The sequence below is a fragment of the Berghia stephanieae genome, chromosome 4, assembly GCF_034508935.2.
Source record: "Berghia stephanieae isolate SIO BIC M18660-M18661 chromosome 4, UCSD_Bste_1.3, whole genome shotgun sequence".
Lineage (NCBI taxonomy): Eukaryota > Metazoa > Mollusca > Gastropoda > Nudibranchia > Aeolidiidae > Berghia > Berghia stephanieae.
In genome coordinates this window covers 81,522,073-81,546,670 of record NC_088363.1, presented here as the reverse complement: position 1 = coordinate 81,546,670, position 24,598 = coordinate 81,522,073, and the positions used below count along the sequence as shown (strand labels likewise).

The 24,598-nt window shown below is 40.4% G+C and overlaps 1 protein-coding gene across 1 annotated transcript; it reads left to right on the top strand.

Moving 5' to 3' along the window:
• The first annotated feature begins 4,586 nt into the window (after positions 1-4,586).
• Positions 4,587-15,513, top strand: LOC144971371 (polyubiquitin-C-like). Its single transcript, XM_078912167.1, is given in 9 exon segments — positions 4,587-4,735; positions 5,649-5,878; positions 7,214-7,441; positions 10,700-10,978; positions 10,981-11,034; positions 11,037-11,195; positions 11,198-11,380; positions 12,133-12,360; positions 13,773-15,513. Coding segments are annotated over 8 exon segments (2,961 nt in total). The 5' UTR covers positions 4,587-4,735; positions 5,649-5,652; the 3' UTR covers positions 15,377-15,513.
• Positions 15,514-24,598: the final 9,085 nt, after the last annotated feature.

Genomic DNA, 24,598 nt, shown 5'->3' with positions numbered 1-24,598 from the left:
TTCATTGCGTTGATATCCTCCTTTTACAGGAGACCCACCTTTATTCAGGCGCGCAATCTTCCCGATTCCAGATCCCAGGCTATACGGTGGTCCAACGCGAGGACACTTCGAGGCTCAAAGGAGGGGTTAGCGTTTACGCTAAAGAGCCATCGAAGGTAAGGGTCATTGAGAGCGTAACGGACAGCAATGGGGTGAACCGAATTTCCGTGGAAGTAGGTGGACTGTGTTTGCATAATATTTACAAACCACCTAGAGCGACTTGGACTACACCACCGGTACCGGTGGTCAGCCATCCTTCCATCTGTCTGGGAGACTTTAATAGCCACCATCACGAATGGGGCTACCGAGACTGCAACGAGGCAGGAAGACAACTCCGCTCATGGATGGACTGTAATGATCTACACCTAGTGTACGATCCTACAGCCAAGGGTACCTTCCGGGGTACCCGCCATAAGAAGGAGTACACTCCAGACCTCACCCTCGTAACGAAAAGCGCGAACGGTGAACCGCTGCAGGTGAAGCGGACAGTCCTCGGGGACTTTCCGCATAGCCAGCACAGGCCGGTTCTTGTCACAGCTGGGGTGACAATACCGAGGGTGCAGTCTCTCCCACTTTGCAGATGGAATTTCAGGAAGGCTGACTGGGAGGAATTCAGTTCCTATATCGAGCAGGTCTGCCCTGCCATTCCTCCCAAGTCCAAGAATATAACCAGATTTAGTAGGCTACTGGTTAAGAGCGCTCAACGCTCTATTCCACGGGGCAAGCGGAAATTCTACACCCCTTGCTGGACAGCAGAGTCGGAAGAGCTGTACCGAGAGTACCAGCAGACCCAGTCTCAGGACACAGCCGATAGACTACTTCATCTCTGGCAGAGGGAAGGAAGCAACGGTGGCAGGAGACCGTGGAAAGTCTCGACTTTACACACTCCAGCCGCCACGCTTGGCGTTTGATAAAGAAATTGGACCCAGATCGGAATTTCGCGAAGGCTGCACCGGAATGCGAGGCAGACACAATTGCCAAGAATATTAAGAACCGTAGTAAGCGGGTCCCTAATCAGGCTTTTGAGCGCGGTGTCCGCAAGGCGTACCGAACGATTTTGGACTCGCTACCTGCGGAGGAGTCGGACTGGACGGCCCCGTTCAGTCCCCGAGAAGTGGGTGCAGCCATTAGCGAAGTAAAGAACGGCAAAGCAGCAGGGATAGATGGTGTATATCCCGATATGGTGACGCATCTGGGCCCCAGGGCACGGGCCTGGCTAGCAGAGGCAATGTCGGACGTCCTTGCAAAAGGAAAGCTTCCACAAGTGTGGAAGCACGCGAAGATAGTTGCCATCCTGAAGCCAGGGAAGCCGGCGAAGGAGGCAGACAGTTACAGACCATATCGCTGCTGAGCTGTCTTTACAAATTGTTGGAGCGTGTTCTATTAAACCGATGGGGGCCGGTCCTAGACGCTGCCCTGCCACCAGAGCAGGCAGGCTTCAGGGAAGGGAGGTGCACCACGGAGCAGGTCATTGCCCTTACAGAGCATATTGAGCACGGGTTCGAGAGAAAACAGCAAACAGGTGCTGTGTTTATAGACCTATCAGCGGCGTACGATACGGTCTGGTGCGATGGGTTAATGCTCAAACTTGCAAAAATCATAAGGTGCAAAAAGACCTTGAAGTTGTTCTCTTCGATCTTAGGGGAAAGGCAATTCCACGTCGCGCTGGGAGACGTCACGAGCAAAGTAAGGAAATTGAAGAATGGGGTCCCTCAGGGGTCGGTACTTGCGCCAATGTTGTTTAACGTTTACATTAGCGATATGCCGAACACTTCCTCCCTGAGGCTGGGATACGCAGACGACTGGGCACTCGTTACTCAGAGTAAAGTGTGGACCCGTCTCGAGAGCGTACTCAGCGAGGACGTCACCAGACTCAAATCCTACTTTGACAAGTGGTACCTGAAGATGAACACTTCAAAAACCGTGGCCACTGCATTTCACTTATGCAGTGGTTGGCACACCCGTAAACTGAATGTCCTAGTCGGGGACCAGCCACTCCCATATGAGCCGCGTCCAAAATATTTAGGGGTGACGTTGGATCGCAGCCTTACCTATCGGGCTCATCTCGAAGGGGTTGCCCGGAAGATAGAGAAGCGGAATAGTCTTCTGAGGAAGCTGGCGGGATCGACTTGGGGCGCTAGCCAAGCGCTCCTGAGAACATCCGCCCTGGCACTATGCTATTCCACCGCGGAGTATTGCGCTCCAGTGTGGGGTAGAAGCAGAAACGTTGAGAAGGTGGATGTAAAACTTCGCAAGTCGATGCACATAGTGTCGGGAACGCTAGCAACAACCCCTAGAGAATGGGGCCCGGTAATGACAGCGATCCAGCCCCCCGATGTCCGGAGAGAGACCATTACGGGAAACTGGCTGAGTAAGATCAAAGAGAGAGGGAATGGGGATACCCCTCTCATGCGCATAATGAACGGTGCCCCCGTTTCGAGCCGAAATAAGTCCCGGCAACCCTTGTACGCAGAATCCCTGACTACGGACAGAGCTGCACATACGAGATGGAAGTCGGTTTGGACGAATTCAATCCCTCGTGGGGGCGGGGACCTACACTCCTCTAAGCTTGGTGAGAAGTTGCCAGGCTTTGATACCAGTAAGAGGAGACACTGGGTAGCTGCGAATCGGCTTCGGTCGAGGAGCTGCCTAACGGCCGGTGCGTTACATCAGTGGGGTCTAACTTCCTGTCCTTTATGTCCACGCTGTGGACAAGAACCCGAAACGGCAGAGCATCTAGTCGAAAGGTGTGTTGTGACGATGCTACCAGGCGGGTTCGCGACGGTGCACGAATGCGGACCGGACTTTGCTGATTGGGTCGATCGTCATGACATAATAGTGTGAACTATAAGAAGCTGCAGCTGCAACCTCAAAGAACATCGTAGATCGAAGTTTGTGTGAGTTTAATTAGGCCGCGTGTCCACCGCCATTGAAACGTCCATAAAACGAGATTTGTGTGTGTGTGTGTGTGTGCAGTGGGCAAAATCGGGTGGTAGAAGTAGTTTTTGTAGAAGTAGTAGTAGTAGTAGTAGCAGTAGTAGTAGTAGCAGCAGTAGTAGTAGTAGCAGCAGCAGCAACAACAGCAGCAGCAGCAGCAGCAGCAGCAGTAGTAGTAGTAGTAGTAGTAGTAGTAGTAGTAGTAGTAGTAGTGGTAGTAGTAATAAAAATGATGACAACATAAACAACAACAGTAATGATAATAATAAAAATAATAATAAGAATAATAATAATAATAATAATAATAATAATAATAATAATAATAATAATAATAATAATAATAATAATAATAATAATAATAATAATAATAATAATAATAATAATACTAATACTAATAATAATAATAATAATAATAATAATAATAATAATATAATAATAATAATAATAATAATAATAATAATAATAATAATAATAATAATAATAATAATGAGATCTAACTGAATAAAATTCCCTTTATAAATCTCTAAGGGAAATTTTTCTTTAGGATCTATTTCATAGGACGGTTGGAATAACCCAGGCGTTAGCCGCAGTGCAGCGCCGCAAAGCGAGCCGAGGCTATGTGACGTGCTCAAGGCCACACAGCGCGACGGGTAGTCGAACTCGGTACCTTCCAGATACGAAGCAAAGACCATAATATTATCGCTGAGACACGCTGTCCCATCTTAGCATGAGCTTAAATCGATATGAAAGCCTTTTACTAATTTAATAAATGACACGTTGTATAACATGCAGCGAAGCAACGAAAAATGATTAATTGCAAAAGCTAACGCAATATAGGTAATAGGCCTAAATAGAAACTTATGTGAAACCAAGCCAATCAAATGCAACAAAAGAATGGGGTTGGGATTCGAAAGACAGGTGGCCAAATAGTTATAGAAAAAAAAGCCAAATTAAGGCCTTGCGCCTTGTTGAAAAAAAAAGAATGCCAATCCTCTTGGCGCCACTTTATTTACAAAATTGAAAAGTGACGTTATATAACAGTTAACACCACTAAACATTATTTTTCTTTCTTTCTTCCCCTCCCCCCATATTAATCATTAAAATCTAGCCAGGCTACGTTATGGATTACAATCTACGTTCACATACTCGCAGGTCTGATTGCAGAACGCAATTATGGACTTGATTTCATTATTGTAATAGCATTTTGCGTTGGTTTTAGGGTATTTTCCACTTCAACAATGAACTCATGATAATTTGGGTTATCAGATCTGCATAAATACACACGTCGATTACATTTTATGTGAGGATAAGTAAGCTATACCCCGACACATCGACATAGGGCCCACAATCTCTTTGAATATCCTGTGCGTTTTAAAAATGTGTGCGAGAGTCGGTCTTTATTTTGATGACCAGTGAGTTGGTCTTTATTTTCTTTGTTGTATTGTTAATATCATATCATATTTTGATGACCAGCTATGTTAGTCTGAAAACTACGGAAAATTGTCAAAATTTTATCCCAAATTTAAGTGCACGAAACATCAATTTGACAATCCATAAAAGAATTTTCTCGGCGACAAATTCTATTTATAGGTATGACACTTCTTTGTGACGTAGTAGCATTTGTGGAGGTATATAAACATCAATTGCGACTGCGCAGTCAGAACTTCGCTCTAATCAAGAAACCAAGTGCAACCAAACGATTACGATATAAATTTAACGAACTTTTCAACTTGTAGAAGCATCGAAAGACCGCAATACGGTAAGTTTTACCCTATGATTAGTATTTTCAACATATAGGACAGATTAAAGATGATTTAAAATGGAGGTAATCTTCTTAGAAAATTTATTTCAGCGTAAATCATTCCTCACTTCATAAATACAAAGGTCACTTTTGGACGCCATTTTGAAATTATTTGTGATGAGTGATAAACTCCCATTTTATATGTGTAAACATTAGGCCTATTTTCTACAAATACAGAACAAACAAATAAATCATCATTGACATTGAGTTTACGAGCAGAATTCTACGAATATTACAGCTCAGAACATTATTGTTGCATCCGACATTATTTGTTTTCGTTTCATTTTTGGCTGAGTCATTCCATTCTCATTTCAAATTTGGCTGCCTCTTCTTATTCTCATCCTGGGCGAGAAAAGAACATTCGACCTCTCATCCTGGTTGAGAATAGAGGTAGGGGCACCTTCTCGCTATTCTCACCCCTGTCTTTTCCAACAGGTTGGGTAGCTCTTTTAGCCGCCGCCCCTTCTCCCCCCCCCCCCCCCCCCCCCCCCCCTCTCAATTCTCACCTGATCATCATCTCTCATGTGACTGCATTTAGTAGTACAACAGGACGTAAGGAGGGTGAACATTCATGTCATGCATTTAGAATTTAGACTGGATTGTTTGAGATATGGGCATGGGAATCATGTCGGAAATCTGTGTATGAGATAATCTCTCTCTCTCTCTCTCTCTCTCTCTCTCTCTCTCTCTCTCTCTCTCTCTCTCTCTCTCTCTCTCTCTCTCTCTCTCTCTCTCTCTCTCTCTCTCTCTCTCGTGACCGACAAGCTACACCATCACTATGGGAAAGTTTGGGTTTGTGATAGTGTTTGTGTCAAGGATACCATGCATTGTCATTGTCATGACGACCCTATTTTCATCTTATGAATTGCAGCATCATGCAGATCTTTGTCAAGACCCTCACTGGCAAAACCATCACCCTTGAGGTGGAGCCTTCAGACACAATTGAAAACGTCAAGGCCAAAATTCAAGACAAAGAGGGAATCCCTCCCGACCAGCAGAGGTTGATTTTTGCTGGCAAACAGTTGGAAGATGGCCGCACTCTGTCAGATTACAACATCCAGAAGGAATCCACTCTTCACTTGGTGCTCAGACTGAGAGGGGGTATGGTCATATTTACTATAACTGTTGCTTTTACTGATGTTTCTTAGACCTGCCACTTCCATTGATAACATCAGTATAAAACAGATTTTTGGGAGCCTATTTGGTCGACATTGGAAAATTTCCCCTGGATATGGCTTTTGTAATAAACAAAAAAAATGAAAAATTTTGGTGGAATAGGGAGGTATAATAATGTCGCTGGTAATGGAAAGATATATATAATATATATATATATATATATATATATATATATAATATATATATATATATATATATATATATATAGGTCCAGATTAGACTGTGCTACATCATTTCTAAAACACTTCAAAGAGACATTTCTTATGCAGACACCACTTTATTGACTGTTAATAAATGTACTTAGTTGCTCACCTTGAATTAATTTTAAATATCCACAGAAAGAAACAATAATAAGTTAATAATAATAAGTTTTCAGTATCTTCGTTTAAGAATTTCCAGTGGATTTGCAGTTATGTACGCCCATCTCGGTTAGTTGTCAGTTGTGCCGGACACACTGTCCAACAATATTAAAATAAAAAGACCCTCGCTGTAGACGGATTAAATTTGATACCAGTCTATTTTCTTTCTTTGGATAAATAACTTCAATTTAATGTCCAGGTGAGCAACTCTGCAACTCAGCTTATAAGTTGCACCTTGATTGGCACTTTTGCTTCTTCAGATATTCTTGAAATTTTGAGTTGTGGCAGGTTACTTTTACTCAGAATTTAAGTTGTATACATATTCATGAAGTGTTTAATTTCTTGCACCATTTGTGTTCCATTTTAGTACCATTTGTCAAGTTATTCTTTCTGGTAATAGCGAATTTTATGTCTGATTAATTGTCATTGGTGGATTGAGTGGGAACCATTATTTCATGGGGCAAGAGCTTCTAATGGTGCTCACACTTATGTTATGACAATCGACCCAATCAGCAAAGTCTCGTACACTGTAATGAACCCACCCGGAAACTTCTTCACAAGACACCGTTCAACTAGATGCTTTGCAGTTTAGGGTTCTTGTCCACATCGGGTACATTTTATGGGGCAAAGTGGTATTGGGATCTTTTGACAGATTAATTAAAAATTATTATATAAGGGTTTGCATTTGACAAAGTGTTTATTTTTTTTAGCTTCATCTGCAATAGTGTTGAGGTCTGTTATTAGTAACAAGTTTTGCCAGACCATTTTCAGGTTTAAAAAAATATTAATTCCTTATAAGAAAAAAAGAATTAGGAGTATGGATTTGCTTGCTGCCTTATCCATCTGCAATGTTTTAGATCTTGGTTTTTAATTTTAAAAACATTTTTTTTCTCATTTGTAGGTATGCAAATCTTTGTGAAAACTCTGACTGGAAAGACCATCACCCTTGAAGTTGAACCATCAGACACCATTGAAAATGTCAAAGCTAAAATCCAGGACAAGGAAGGAATTCCCCCAGACCAGCAGAGGTTGATTTTTGCTGGCAAACAGTTGGAAGATGGCCGCACTCTATCAGATTACAACATCCAGAAGGAATCCACTCTTCACTTGGTGCTCAGACTGAGAGGAGGTATATTCGCTTTTTCAATATTTGTTCTTCATCCAATGCAGATGTAGTCCAGTATTTCAGCTATATAATTTTTTGTTGTCAGGATATTCTTGGTTTTGTTCAATTCAAGGACACCCATTGCCTAAAATTAAAAGTCTGAAAATATTTTGCCTAGGGCTTTTCATCAAATGTTATAACCCTCAAATCATAAGTAAGGATGAAATCCTTAAAATCCCAATAACGCCAACACTGCTGGACCAGAAAGATTGCTTGACTTTTCCATTATCAATGGGACACATTTAAATGTGGGCGTCCTGAGATAATCGGTCTCATGGTGAAAAGCTTTGAACGGAGTTATTGACAATCTGAGTCATAAGGTCAGTTTTTATGGAAAATGGTTCTCTTCAAAATCATTAAATTGATCATTTTTCTACATATTGATGAAATATTTTAATTAAATTCTACTACTTAATAATAATAATAATAATAATAATAATAATAATAATAATAATAGATCTTTATTGTCCATAAATATGGCAATTTGTCATTTAGTTACACTTGTTATAATGTTAAACGATAACTAAGATTGAACAGATATTTCACTCTACTTATTTTCTCTCTCTCTCTCCTCTCTCTCTCTCTCTCTCTCTCTCTCTTCTCTCTCTCTCTCTCTCTCTCTCTCTCTCTTTCTTTCCACACGTGCGATATACACAACATAAACATATTCATTTCGTTTTCAATTTGTTACGATTGTGGCAATTCGACACCAAAAATTATCATCATTATCAATTGGTCAGTTAATCTTACATTAAATAAATTAATCAGTTAATCAGTCAACGAATCAATCCTTGGTTTTTCTGTACCATATGAAATATTCAAAATTTTTATTGCTGATGGAACGAACGTTGATTTATACTTGTTAGTTCTGCATTTAATCTGACAAAACCTTCTCCCAGATGGTAAAAGACTAAATTCATGGTATAAAAATGTTTTTTATTGTTGGTAATTGAGAATGCTTTCCTTTCTATTGCTTTTCCATGAATTCTTTCTACTCCATCAAGAGGATGGTTTATTATTTTTGATGCCTCTTTGATAGATTTTGAAATTTTTGATTTATCTTTAAGTCGGCATCCTCCAAACCATATGGTGCAGCCAAACGCAATTACACTTTTAATCAATGAGTCATAAACTCTTAACATAGTTTTCTTCCTTACTTGAAATGTTCTCAATTTCCTTAGGATGTATAATCTTTGGGCAACTTTCTTAGATATTATATTAATATGTTGAGAGAAATTGAGGGAACTATCAATGGTTATTCCTAAATATTTAAAATAGTCAACTATCTCAACATCATCTTTACCGATCGCCACACACTTTAAGTCGTTTTTATTTTTTACACCAAACACCTGTTCTTTCGTTTTTTCAACATTTAATTCAAGCTGATTTTGTTTACACCAATCGGTGAATATATTTATTTGTTTGAAATAATTCTTTTCGGTAACTTTATCTTTTAATAAGCCAAGAATAGCAGTATCATCTGCATATTTCACTATAAAACAATTTTCAAAGGATGGTCTGCAGTCGTTGGTGTATAAGATGTACAGGATTGGGGAACTCACACAGCCTTGGGGACATCCGTTCGACAACGTTCTTTTGTTGGAGATATGTTCACCCAATTTTACACATTGCGGTCTATGGGTCAGAAACTCTTTATACCATTTAATAAGGTAGTTTGGAATATCCATGCTGCACAACTTTTGAAGCAAAATATCTGTGTTCATGGCATTAAAAGCTGACGAAAAGTCGACAAACAGGATTCTGGCGTAATTCGAGGGCGTTTGGTCAAGGTGTTTCGAGATCAAATTTGTGGCGGTTAATAGTGCGTCTTCAACACTGAGATGTTGCTGGTATGCAAATTGGTACGGATCTAGCAATTTCAGGTCATAACATTTTTGTAGGAGCTCAGATTTTAAAATTTTTTCTAAACATTTCATTACAAGCGATGTAAGCGCCACTGGACGGAAGTCATTCAATACGGTCGGACAACGCTTTTTTGGAACTGGAACGACAATCGATGTTTTCCAAAGTACTGGCACTGATTGTTCATCGATTGACCTTTGAAAAAGTTTTGTATAAGGTATAGCCAGTTGTTGGTGACAGTTTTTCAAAATAGTTCCTGTAATGTTGTCTGGTCCTGGTGCTTTATGTTCTTTACATCTCCGGAAGAGGGAGCTTACGGTTTCTTCTTCAATATCTGGAGGTGGCTCATTGTCATTTGACAAACCGTTGTGAACAGGTGGGAGCCTGTCAAAACGACAGTAAAAATCATTTAATTTGTTGACATCAGTTTTCGTTTTTCCTTGTGGGAATGTTCGTTTCTTTTGGTCTACCCCTCCCATTTGTTTTATCATCTCCCATGCTTTCCTTGCGCAGCCCGATCTCAGTTGTCGCTCCATTTTATTTTTGTATTCAACCTTCTCTTCTTTTATTGTATTTCTGATCTCCTTTCCCTTTTCAAATTCTAGTTTAATATTTTATTTTTATTTTTTTATGAAGTTAATTATTATACTTAATATCAACTCTTGTCAACTTTGGAAGCGATTTTCTCAAAATGAGGGTTTCACACCATAGCCCCTGCATATGACCATAACTTCATGAAAAATCACTCGATTTGCTTCAAATAAAGATTAAATTGCTCAGGAGACACGCTGGGCTTTCAAGAATTGCAAAATAACCCCACAAAAAACAAACATTTTCACCATGGGACGGATTATGTCAGGGATGCACACACATAGATAACAGAAAATTTGGGACCAGCTCGGGGTTTTGACGTGAAGCAGAGATTTTTTTATCTTTAGAATATTGACTTTTAGTGGATTTCGGGTTTCCCCTTAATTTTTGACTTTTAAAAAATAATGCTTTCATTTTTATATGACAAGTAATAAAAACGCAAGTATTGACCAAGGTCTCTCGTCGAACTAATTTTTTTAATGGCCAAATTTTTTCTTGTGACTGTTGAGCAAAAAGGACCACATAAAGTAAATTTTTCAAACCCATTTCATTTGATGGATATGTGACCAAGTTTAACTACACTACATCGTCCAGTTTCAGATGTTTTATTGGGGCAATTGATAGGATAAAGAGTTGGAATTCTACTTTTTGAGAAATCAGATTTCCTTCGGAACATTGACTGGTTTTTTGTTCGACAGATATCTTAGATTGAGAATGTTCACCTAGATATATTTATATATTAAAATTTTTATTTTTTCTTCTCTTTAGGTATGCAAATCTTTGTGAAAACTCTGACTGGCAAGACCATCACCCTTGAAGTTGAACCATCAGACACCATTGAAAATGTCAAAGCTAAAATCCAGGACAAGGAAGGAATTCCCCCAGACCAGCAGAGGTTGATTTTTGCTGGCAAACAATTGGAAGATGGCCGTACTCTGTCAGATTACAACATCCAGAAGGAATCCACTCTTCACTTGGTGCTCAGACTGAGAGGAGGTATGCAAATCTTTGTGAAGACCTTGACTGGCAAGACTATCACCCTTGAAGTTAACCATCAGACACCATTGAAAATGTCAAAGCTAAAATCCAGGACAAGGAAGGAATTCCCCAGACCAGCAGAGGTTGATTTTTGCTGGCAAACAATTGGAAGATGGCCGTACTCTGTCAGATTACAACATCCAGAAGGAATCCACTCTTCACTTGGTGCTCAGACTGAGAGGAGGTATGCAAATCTTTGTGAAGACCTTGACTGGCAAGACTATCACCTTGAAGTTGAACCATCAGACACCATTGAAAATGTCAAAGCTAAAATCCAGGACAAGGAAGGAATTCCTCCAGACCAGCAGAGGTTGATTTTTGCTGGCAAACAGTTGGAAGATGGCCGCACTCTGTCAGATTACAACATCCAGAAGGAATCCACTCTTCACTTGGTGCTCAGACTGAGAGGAGGTATGTTCACTTTTTCAATTTAATTTTTTCTCCAATGCAGATGTAGTCCAGTATTTCAGTTATATTATTTTTTGTGGTCAGGATATTCTTGGTTTTGTTCAATTCAAGGTTGCCCTTGCCTAAAGTTGAAAGTCTGAAAATATTTTGCCCAGGGCTTTTCATCAAATGGTATTACCCTCAAATCATAAGTAAGGATGAAAACAATGTAATCCCAATAAAGCCAAAAACTGCTTGACTTTTCCATTATCAATGGGACACGTTTAAATAAATAACAGAAAATTTGGGACCAGCTCGGGGTTTTTACGTGAAGCAGAAGTTTTTTATCTTTAGAATGTTGACTTTTAGTGGATTCCAGGTTTCTACTTAAATTTTTGACTTTAAAAAAAATACTTTCATTTTTATATGACAAGTAATAAAAATGCAAGTATTGACCAAGGGCTCTCGTCAAACTAATTATTTTTTTTGGCCTAATTTTTTCTTGTGGCTGTCGAGCAAAAAGTACCACATAAAATAAATTTTTCAAACCCCTTTCATTTGATGGATATGTGACCAAGTTTAACTACACTACATCGTCCAGTTTCAGATGTTTTATTGGGGCAATTGATAGGATTGGGAGTTGGAATTCTACTTTTCGAGAAATCAGATTTCCTCTGGAACATTTACAGATTTTTTTGTTCGGCAGATATCTAAGATTGAGAATGTTCACCTAGATGTATTTATATATTAAAATTTTTATTTTTTCATCTCTTTAGGCATGCAAATCTTTGTGAAAACTCTGACTGGCAAGACCATCACCCTTGAAGTTGAACCATCAGACACCATTGAAAATGTCAAAGCTAAAATCCAGGACAAGGAAGGGATTCCTCCAGACCAGCAGAGGTTGATTTTTGCTGGCAAACAGTTGGAAGATGGCCGCACTCTGTCAGATTACAACATCCAGAAGGAATCCACTCTTCACTTGGTGCTCAGACTGAGAGGAGGTATGTTCACTTTTTCAATTTAATTTTTTCTCCAGTGCAGATGTAGTCCAGTATTTCAGTTATATTATTTTTTGTGGTCAGGATATTCTTGGTTTTGTTCAATTCAAGGTTGCCCTTTGCCTAAAGTTGAAAGTCTGAAAATATTTTGCCCAGGGCTTTTCATCAAATGGTATTGCCCTCAAATCATAAGTAAGGATGAATACAATGTAATCCCAATAAAGCCAACACTGCTTGACTTTACCATTATCAATGGGACACGTTTAAATAAAGAACAGAAAATTAGGGATCAGCTCGAGGTTTTGACTTGAAGCAGAAGTTTTTGATCTTGAGAATTTTGACTTTTAGCGGATTCCAGTTTCCCCTTAACTGTTGACTTTAAAAAACCTAATACTTTCATTTTTAACAAAAAGAAGAAATAGAATCGTAAGTATTGACCAAAAAAAAGGCAAGGGCTGTCTCTGGGTGGGGTTCTTGACCTCCCATAGTGCAGTGATGCCAAAACTCTTGTCTGGAGCCAAAAAGTTCCGGGTTACAGCAATTTCCGTCAAATTCCGGTGCGTTCACTTTGTTCCAAGATACCCCCCTTTTACAGCCACCACTTCATCATCACTCCTACTACTACAACCACTACCACCACATCATCATCACTACTACTACTAATACTTCCAACAACCCCACATCATCATCACTACTACTACTACTTCTACTTCTGCAACCACGTCTACCACATCATCATCACTACCACTACAACCACCATGGCTACTGCTACCACCATATCATCATCATTACCACTTCGACTACCGCCACTGCCACATCATCATCACTCACTACTGCTACTACAACCACCACCACATCATTATCATCACCACCACTACTACTGCAACAACAAAGTACTTTGATTGTGTGCTCTTGGAATCTACATACGTTTCCTATTTGAACCAATTCCCCTCTGTCTACCATTTTCTTGGGTCCTTTAATTGTAATTCTAGAACGTTTTACTATCCCATTTTCTTCCTCTTTACTGGCGCTGATATTACTTTAATGTGTTACTAGCGCCGTAACACCCTTAAAAACAAGCAAGCAAAACGAACCGGGGTCGCTCATCAAGCTAATTTATTTCGGGCCAAATTTGTTCTTGCGGCTGTCGAGCAAAAAGGACCACGCAAGATAAATTTTTCAAACCCATTTATTTTGGTGGATATGTGACCACATTTAACTACACTACATCGTCCAGATGTTTTATTGTGGCAATTGATAGGATTGGGAGTTGGAATTCTACTTTTTCGAGAAATCAGATTTTCCCCGGAACATTTACAGATTTTTTGTTCAACAAATATTATCTTAAGTTGAAAATCTTCAGCTAGATATATTTTTATATTTAAAAATTATTTTTATTTTTCTCATCTCTTTAGGTATGCAAATCTTTGTGAAAACCTTGACTGGCAAGACTATCACCCTTGAGGTTGAACCATCAGACACCATTGAAAATGTCAAAGCTAAAATCCAGGACAAGGAAGGAATTCCCCCAGACCAGCAGAGGCTGATTTTTGCTGGCAAACAATTGGAAGATAGCCGCACTCTATCAGATTACAACATCCAGAAGGAATCCACTCTTCATTTGGTGCTCAGACTGAGAGGAGGTATGCAAATCTTTGTGAAGACCTTGACTGGCAAGACTATCACCCTTGAAGTTGAACCATCAGACACCATTGAAAATGTCAAAGCTAAAATCCAGGACAAGGAAGGAATTCCCCCAGACCAGCAGAGGTTGATTTTTGCTGGCAAACAATTGGAAGATGGCCGTACTCTCTCAGATTACAACATCCAGAAGGAATCCACTCTTCACTTGGTGCTCAGACTGAGAGGAGGTATGCAAATCTTTGTGAAGACCTTGACTGGCAAGACTATCACCCTTGAAGTTGAACCATCAGACACCATTGAAAATGTCAAAGCTAAAATCCAGGACAAGGAAGGAATTCCCCCAGACCAGCAGAGGCTGATTTTTGCTGGCAAACAATTGGAAGATGGCCGCACTCTGTCAGATTACAACATCCAGAAGGAATCCACTCTTCATTTGGTGCTCAGACTGAGAGGAGGTATGCAAATCTTTGTGAAGACCTTGACTGGCAAGACTATCACCCTTGAAGTTGAACCATCAGACACCATTGAAAATGTCAAAGCTAAAATCCAGGACAAGGAAGGAATTCCCCCAGACCAGCAGAGGTTGATTTTTGCTGGCAAACAATTGGAAGATGGCCGTACTCTGTCAGATTACAACATCCAGAAGGAATCCACTCTTCACTTGGTGCTCAGACTGAGAGGAGGTATGCAAATCTTTGTGAAGACCTTGACTGGCAAGACTATCACCCTTGAAGTTGAACCATCAGACACCATTGAAAATGTCAAAGCTAAAATCCAGGACAAGGAAGGAATTCCCCCAGACCAGCAGAGGCTGATTTTTGCTGGCAAACAATTGGAAGATGGCCGCACTCTGTCAGATTACAACATCCAGAAGGAATCCACTCTTCATTTGGTGCTCAGACTGAGAGGAGGTATGCAAATCTTTGTGAAGACCTTGACTGGCAAGACTATCACCCTTGAAGTTGAACCATCAGACACCATTGAAAATGTCAAAGCTAAAATCCAGGACAAGGAAGGAATTCCCCCAGACCAGCAGAGGTTGATTTTTGCTGGCAAACAATTGGAAGATGGCCGTACTCTGTCAGATTACAACATCCAGAAGGAATCCACTCTTCACTTGGTGCTCAGACTGAGAGGAGGTATGCAAATCTTTGTGAAGACCTTGACTGGCAAGACTATCACACTTGAAGTTGAACCATCAGACACCATTGAAAATGTCAAAGCTAAAATCCAGGACAAGGAAGGAATTCCCCCAGACCAGCAGAGGTTGATTTTTGCTGGCAAACAATTGGAAGATGGCCGCACTCTGTCAGATTACAACATCCAGAAGGAATCCACTCTTCACTTGGTGTTGAGATTGCGAGGAGGTTGCTAAATGGCCAAGCTATGCTATAGGCCTTTCTGCTTTTTCTTTTTTTTTTTTTTCAGTTTTGATCTACAAACCCCTGTTCTAATGATGAATTTGGAGTTTTTGGTCTCTGGAATAAAATAAAAAGTTTGAGTTCGAAAAAAGTGTTAAACTTTGCTTTATTTAAATATTAAACTGGTGAGCATTACTCGTAGGTGTCTCATACCACTTTACTTCTATTATACTGCTAGTATATCAAGCCTCTGCTGTCAGCCTGGGTATATATTTGAGGTTGGGGTAACTGGTCTTTTTATTTGTTTGTTTTTTAAGACTAAACTTTATCTGTTTCTGTCCTTTGACATAGTCCTCATCTTGGAATAAGACTTTTTTCATGATAAAGGTGAGTGAGGAGAAGGAAAATAAATTGCCTTCCCTCGTCCATTCTGTTTCACTTCCTATCGTGTCATGACAGTTGCTGGGTGGGGTTCCTGACCTCCCATAGTGGGTAGGGAGGTACTTACTGTGTCTTTTATCCCCCTATATCTGTCTTCCAACTTGCTTTCTGTCTTTGTCTTAGTCTGAGATTACTTGGTTTTGTCCTTGCTGAGAGGGAAACAGTCAAATGTATAGTTATAGTTTTGGGAGATGATATTTTTTTCCTTGTAAATCATCTCTCTGTTATGCATTGTATTATGTTTTGTTTTCATATTATACATAATTTATAAACATTTGAGTGTATTCCTCTTAGTCGGGATCTGTGCTTGTTCTGAATGAGACTTTTAGGTGATCTCAAACTAAGTACTTTGACAGTGTGCTCTTGGAATCTACATCTATTTCCTATTTGAACCAATTCCCCTTTGTGTTACCTTTTCTTTGGGTGCTTTAACTGTAATTCTAGAACTTTTTACTATTCTCTTTTCCGCCTTTTTACTGGCGCTGATATGACATTGACCTTAATATGTTGCAAGCTCTGTAAAACCCTTAAAAACATACAAACAACACAGTTGCTGGGATCGATGCAAGTCTACTTCAGCAGCTACTTACTTACTTAGGCCGCCCTTTGGGGTGCCCAACATGAGCCACAAGTCTTCGCCATTCTGCCCTGTCCTCCATAAGCGTACGCAGCTCTCGGGTGTTGCCCATTCCTGTGTCGTCTAGCAGACAGTCAATGTAAGTTTTATTCTGCCTGCCTCTGCTTCTGGTTCTCTTATGTGGTTCCCATAGCACAAGACTGCTTGCAATCTCCCCCTTGTGTCTCCAGCAGTGCCCCTCAAGTCTGTCATCTCTTTTGTAATTTGAGGTCACTGTCGAGCTCTTCATTTGATATGTGCTCTTTCCAGCTTGCATTGAAGGCCACCCGCAGCATACGGGTGTAGCAGCCGTCCAGTTGCTTATCGAGGGCTTTAGTTAGAGACCTGCATGTGTGCCGACAATTGTCGGTTTTCCGACAATCACGGTCGTTGCGATCTCCCGGATCACTTATTTTTTTATTTCTTAAGTTATCTGATTACGAATGACGTCAATTGTCGGAGTGTCGGCGATCCCCAACTCGACCGGCGGCGAGCAGTCAAGTGCCGACGAATGGGCGTCGGATTGCCGACAATATTGTCGGCACTCTCAAGCGCTCGTTCGGCAATTATCGGGAAACTTCGCTAGTCTCCGATTTGACCGCAACTCTTCACTGTCTGAAAAACGAGAAGTGTGTCGATATAATCGAGCTTGCGCAGTTCGTTAACTTTCGTTTTCATACTTTCGGTATTCCATTCAAGTAACTTTTGTTTTTCAATTGAACCTTGCTACATTTCAATTTTATTCGCTCTATCTATCAACTTTCTGGATTTGTCGTTGTATATTTTAGCCTGAACAATTCTTTGACCGTTCGTCGGATCTGAAGTCAGTTGAGAATGGTGTTCGAAATCTATTCAAATGGGATCTGGAAGAGAAAGACTGCACCGCTGATTTTCTTTCGGAGTACGTGAGAAAGCCAGTGGATTAAAGTCTAATGATTGGGATGGTTATTGCTCTTTAGAGATAAGATAAATTATTCCAGGTTAAAAACTACTGTGGGGGGTCCGATTACGGTGGCAAAGGAAAATCATTCATGTCATAAAGAGGCATACTCAAAGTCAAAGTCAAAGTGAGTAACACAAGAGAAAAAAAAACAACTCAGTCGTTGCGGCTGTTTTCACTGCTGAGACAGAGACTCGTCCTCTCTCCAAGCTTCACAAGATTTCTTAACTCACTCAACCTTAGCCCTAACTGAAACTGATTCCAGTCTGTAGGTAGACAGGTGCCGATTAGCCATTGGACAAGTGAAGCGCAACTTTGGGTTAAATTTTGAATAACACAATTTCACATAATCACTGTTGCCGTTGCATTATTTTTCACAGTATATGAACGGCTCTGGTATCATTTTCAAGGGCAGAGATCAAGATTTCTTTTGATGTGATAGAAATCAATGTTGACATATTGTATCAAAAATTATAATTTGATAAAAATAACGTCATTTTAAAACTTTTGATTTCTTTTTCAAAATTGAGATAGAAAATAATAAAAGAGAAGGCATCTAGATAATTAATTTGTCTGTGTCTATATCAAATTTCATAAAGATTGAAGATGTTTAATGTTGACCACAAGTGACCAACCCTCTTTTCTCTCTGCTAAAATCACGTTTTATTCAGTAGTCACCTTATCGAGAGGCTGTCCAGTGGGGGAATTCTCAATCAATTTTGAGCTTTTTGTAAGTGTAAATATAGAGTAGTATAATCATCATAACTTTGGAACCGTTTATCCTAGATCCAAAAATAAGGTATCTTATTAAATGGTTTTTAAAGGCCTATCTGTCTATGTAAAAAAAAAAAAGAATTATAAATTTTTATTTTTGAAAAAATATCGAACTACCACTCTACCTCCATGCTGTCCCTTCTCCTTATAAATTTTTGGTACTTTTTAACATTTTAAAATAAATATATTCGGTAGGACAATCCAAAAGAAAATGTATATGACTAAGTACTGAGTTACAAAATAAAAGATCCGTAAGGCGATATGTGTGAAAAAGTTCAGACAATTTGGTCAGGACTCACATGCAGGTCTTTAGTTAGAGTCCATGTTGCTACTCCATATAGAAGCACTGACTCGAAATACCGTTGCCAGGAGCAGTCTCTTCTTTATTTTCCTCTGTAGGTTTGAACTCCAGATTTTCCTGAGTTTGTGACAGGCACTCCAAGCCAACGCTTTTCTGACAGATGTCAGAGGAACTGCTTTGGGTCCAACCTCCTAGGTACTTGAAGTTGTCAACTTCCTTCAGCCATTCTCCATTCTTTGCCTGTATGCTAATTGGCCTTTCTTAGTTGTAGGTTTGGAAAACTGTCCTACTCGTTCAGCCTCAGTTCCAAGTCTATTGAGGACTTCTTATGCCTGGTCCATCTCCTCGTTGAGTAGAGCCAGATCATCTGCGAAATTTAGATCCGTGACAATCATAGCGGGATTGCGCCTACTTCTTTGTCTATGTAGCGTGGAGCCCAGCTCGTTCTCCATGCCAGCGTTGGTCTTTCTCATCACATAGTCCAGGACAATTGCAAAGAGATAGGGGACCTTGAAGTACACCTGCTTTGATCTCAAACAGCTCAGTTTCACCATCTGGAGAGATAACCTTTGCCCGTGTGTTCTCATACATTCTTTTAATAGCAGAGAGGTTTACGAGGTATACCATATGCTTTTAAGATTTTCATCATGGTAGGGCGATGTATCGAGTCAAAGGCCTTCTTAAAGTCTACGTGTAGAATGATTGCCTTCTTGTTGTGACTTTTTACTCCTATTAACCTTCTCAATGCCAGGAGGTGAGCAGTCGTGGATCTTCCTGGTCTGAAGCTGTTTTGACAAGAACGTAGATGAGGGTCAATCTCTGGCTGGTCTCTGTTGAGGATCATCTTATTGGCGAGTTTGGCAGCTATAGCTAGGCTGATTCCCCTGCAGTTGGAAGTATCACTTAGGTCTCCTCCCTTTGGGACTGGAATCAGATCAAATTCCGACCACTGATTTGGTTTTTCATTACTGTTTAGTAATCCATTTGTAAACAACAGGATATCATCTAAGTCACAGTACTTCCATACCTCAGGTGGGATGTCATCAGGTCCGGATTGTTTTCCATCACTGAGAGACTTTTTGGTCTTCTCTATCTCATCCGCTGTAAAGTCACTCTCGTCTATACAGATATCTTGAAGAATTGGGTCTAGGTCTACGTCATCTTCTTTTGCTCTGACTGGATCTTCTCAAGTGTTTGGAAGTGTGAGAACCATTTCTGTCTTCTTTCTTCTTTTGTTTTACCCTTGAGGATCCCTTGTCGACTTGCTTTCCTACCAGTTATTCTATTTATCAGTTTCTTCATCATGTTTGCTTCTCTCGTCGGCTTTCTACACTTCCTGGATGATCTTCTATATCCCTATAGACAGTTTGTATTTTCTGTTTTGATATCCTCCACCTTTCTTTGTTTACTGAGTTTGTTGGTGTTGGTTGAAGGCATCTTGAGCTTCCTTTCTAGCTTCAACAATCAGTAGGTTGATCTTTTCGTGACTTTTGTTCTCCTCGGCCCTAGCTTCTCTGCTGTGTCCCGGTTTGCTTTTACGAGTTTCTCGTATCGCTCCGTTGGATCTTCTTCTCCCGTACAAAGTCCTGTGAATCTATTCCTCACCTCTATATGTAGTATACTGGTTCTGTATAGTTGGGTCTTTTAGAGAGGACCAGTCATACTTCACTTTGGATGGTGTTGATTTGCTTTTTCGAAGACTCTTGTGGCAGATACGAGACAGTGATCTCCTCCTAGGCTACTGAAGCTACTGAATGCTTCGACATTGTGGACTGAGTTCTTCCACTTTCTATTTACTAGGATGTAGTCAATCTGTGTTTTTCTACTATTCATGTCTGACATGTATGTCCATAGCTTGCCTTTATTCTTTCTCCTCAGCGTGTTTGTGATAACCAAGTTACTTTCATTTGCATGTTCTAGGAGAAAAGATCCGTTGCTATTGGTGCTTTCATGGTACGTGAATGGTGCATCCTTTTCACCAATATGAGCATTGAAATCACCACACTCAATTGGAAAGTTGTGCTTGGGAATCTTATTGCAAGTTTCTGAGAGTTAGTTATATTGGGTCTCGCAGTCTACACTTCCGTCAACTGGCGCGTAGTTTGATATCACTGTTGTGCAGCTAGAAGATGCTCATTGTAATGGAAATGTGCATAATGTGGATGAAACAATATAGATATAGGCCATCATCATACTGACTAGCATGGCGGTTTTTTGTAAAATAAAATCAGAAAATTTTGCAACCAAATTTAATTGCGATGGATTTTGTACAAACTGACTGGGTCTGAGTAATTGGTAGAGAGAAATTTACAAAAAGCTACTACTAAGATTTTTTAAAGTCCTCCCCAGCAAAGCTGTTGCCATCAATTTCAAGTTTCAGGGACATTCTAAGTTAAAACTTTACATACAACCAGGAACAATACGTTACAGCTGGTGTCAATATCACATCATCCTGCATTCGTTCCCCAGTGGGGTTCACCTATCATAGCCCAGGGTTCACTCCCCACTAGTGCCCACCTATCATAGTCCCAGGTTCACTTCCCATCGGAGTCCATATTCTGTCATTTTGTGTTCAATTCCCACTGGTGTTCACCTCCCATAGTTCCGGGTTCACATTCACTCCCCAGTGGTGGAGCCCATATCCCATGATCACTCCTCTGCCTCTCATAGCCTGAGGTTCATTTCCCACTGGTGTTCACCCCCCCCCCCCCATAATCCCGGTTCATTCCCCACTTGTGTCCATCTCCCATAGTTTCAGGTTCACTCCCCGACACTAAGAGTCCAATCCTTTGGTTCCATGATCACTCCCCAGTGATGTCCACCTCCCATAGTCCCAGATTCACTCTCCACTGGTGACCTTATCCCAAAGTTACAAGTTTACTCTTCTCAAGTGTCCTTATCTCAGTCCTGGCTTTACAGTCCACCGGTTTCATCATCCCATAGTCCCAGGTTTACTCTTCACTTGTGAATCTATCCCATATTTACTCTCTACTAATTTCCACCTTACTTAGTTTGGATTCAATCCCTGTTGCAATCCACCTCATATTGTTCTGGGCGTCTATCTCAAAAAGTGGGTACATTTCTCTCTTGTTCACTCCCCCACTTGATTCTACGTCTTACAGTTACAGTCCACTCCTCACCGGTGTCAACAGCACATATTCCCAGGTTTACTCCCCACTGACGTTTCCATCCCAAAGTCCTGGGTTTACTCTCTACTGGTTACTATATCATACCCCATAGTCCAGGGTGCACTCAGATTCACGTTCCACTCGTGTCTACATTCCGTCTTGTCTTCGAATTCTGGGTGGGGTTCCTGACCTCCCATGGTGGACAGGGAGGATCATACTGTGTCTTCTATCCCCTTATAATATCTGTTTTCCAATTTGCTTTCTGTCTTTGTCTTGGGATGAGATTACTTGGGTTTTGTCCTGGCTCTGGCCGGAGTCCTGGCTGGGAGGGAAACAGTCAAATGCATAGTTATTGTTTTGGGAGATGACATTTTTTTCCTTGTAAATCACCTCTCTGTTATGTATTATTATATTTGCTATTTTGAATGTATAATATAAGCATTTGAGTGTATTCCCCTTTGTTGGATTTTGTGCTTGTGTCCGGATGAGACATAGTTGTTATAGGTGATCTCAAACTATGTACATTGGTGGTATGCTCTTGGAATCTACATCTGATCCCTATTTGTTCCCAGTTCCCCTATGTCTTACTTTTTCTGGGTGCTTTAATTGTAATTCTATAACTTTTTACTTTCTTTTTCTTTTACTGGCGCTGATATAATCTGAATGTGTTGCAAGCGCCGTAAAACTCTTAAAAACAAACAAACAAACAAAACAAAAAAATGTTCTCGAATTCATTGCCCCACTACTGTCTACAACATTCAAAACTGTTTTTAAAGTTTCTAAGCATTCAAATTCAACGTTCGTTATTTCCGGTGACAGGGCGTTCCAGCCAATTTATTGTTCGTGGGAAAAAATGCTGTGTTTGTATGTGTCTTTTCTTGTACATGGTCGTATGTAGTGTGATGCGCATTGTATCTATGTATGTGTAGCGTATGTCTGATTTGATTTTTATGTAGTTTTGGAGGATGAATGGGTGCGTCTGGGTCGTTGATGGTGGTTATGTGTAGTGTAAGGGATACCTCGCACCGGTTTTTCAATGGTTTCCGTTCACTACTTTTTTCAATGGCTAGGGCTATTGGTCAGTACTGACTCCCAGGCGCTAGCACATGCGGGTCAGTACTGACGAACAGACGCCAGTGCCTGGAGGTCAGTACTGACCAATAACCTGGTGTCTATTGGTCAGTATTGAACAACAGGTGCCACCGCCCACAGACAACCTCTCTTCGGTCTGTGCCACCGCCCACCATTGATCAGCACTGACGAACATCGGACCTGTTCGTCAGTGCAAAGACCTCTTCGCACTTATTCGTCACAATTAAAAAAACAAAACAATTAAAATGCCAGGCTCTCAGGCCAACTTATCCGATGGCACACAGTAACACTTGGTCACTTAGATAAGTTTGATTTCTAACGCGTTAGATGCCGTTGGGGCAACGATATGACTCGTTATTTCAAGCCACCGTAAGATTCTTTTTTATTTTATGTTGTCCATTCTATTTCTTTGGGTTATTTTGTTTTTATTGTTTTTTTTCCCCGTATATTTTCGTTATAGCTTAATTTAAAGAAAAATAGAGGAAAATGTGTTATATAATATTTCCTGTTACGATTCTTTTATAATACTTTGTCCATTCTATTACTACTACTACCACTCACTACTGCTACTACTACTACTACTACTACTACTACTACTACTTATATGTCTTTTATCTTCCATTATTTTCTGGAAGGTTCTGTTCCCTGACGCTGACCTTTTCTTATCAATCAGATCACCCCCCTGGGGCACCCTATCCTCTACCCACGCTAACATTTCATTCATACTGCAACCACCATTGAGTACAGACGATACAAGTTATTTTTCATTATATTTTATTTGTTTTCCACGTTTATTTGTGTATTGTTGTGTTAATGAAGGGTTTGAACCCGAAACGTCCATTGTCTGTTCTGTTCCCATACGAAGCCTTTCATTTTCACTCTTTCGTTAGTATTTTACGATCACCGGCTTCAGGCAGCCCTTACCGTTTTCTACTTTTCCTGTCTCAGTAAGATGCGAGCAAGCCGAATTTCAACTGACAGGAATGAAGAAAGACGAGACAATGAAAGAGCTTTCACTTTCAGTTCTGGCGCCACGCATCAGTGCAGTGAGCATGCGCGTTGGATGAACCGAAATATAGGGCTTCCAGTTTGGCGTTTTAACACCAAATTTGGTCTTTTTCTAAGGATTGGACAATTTCACTTGTTTAATTAATTGATATATTTATTAAACACATCTCACGTAAACCGACAAAAAGATTTAGTGAAAACAAGGGCTTCCCTGCGACGAGTATGGGACAGGAAATGCTGATTTATTTGTCGTAGAGCAAGTTATTTTAAAAAATGGCATTTTTCCATAATTTTGGTACCGTCAACGCCCGTGGCCAGGTCAGAACTGACCAATTGGCATCAGTACAAGTAATAGTATTAGTATTAGTCAGGACTGACCCCCAGACGCCGGTGCCTGTTCGTCAGTACTGACCCGCAGGTGCCAGCGCCTGGGGGTCAGTACTGACGAATAGCCACTCCTTTTTTCAATCTTGTCTTCATTTTTTGATTTTGAGTAGGGGTCTCGTCTCACTCGGCGCTGGCGTATATTTCTATTCTAATATTGGCCTGATAAGTGATTAAATTGCTGTGTACGCCTTGGCTTTAATTCTTCGTGGGCATTGGTTTAATGTTCCTTTTAATGAACCCCAGCATCATACTTGCCTTTGCTGTGACTGTGACATGTTCTGTATGGGTTTGCCACTTTAATATCTTATCAAGGTGGATGGACTCCGAGGTATTTTATTGAGTCAACACGTTGTAAATAATGATCATGCATTGTGTAATTGTGAGAAAGATTTCTTTCTTGTTTGTTATTGACATGAAATAGCATTTTGACTAGGTCACCGACAGAGTTGATCTGACACGTTTTAGATCACTAATGATTAAATCTCATCTAATCTGAATCAATATTAGAGCAGTAAAATCGATACCACCCAGCCTCAGTTTAATGCGAGT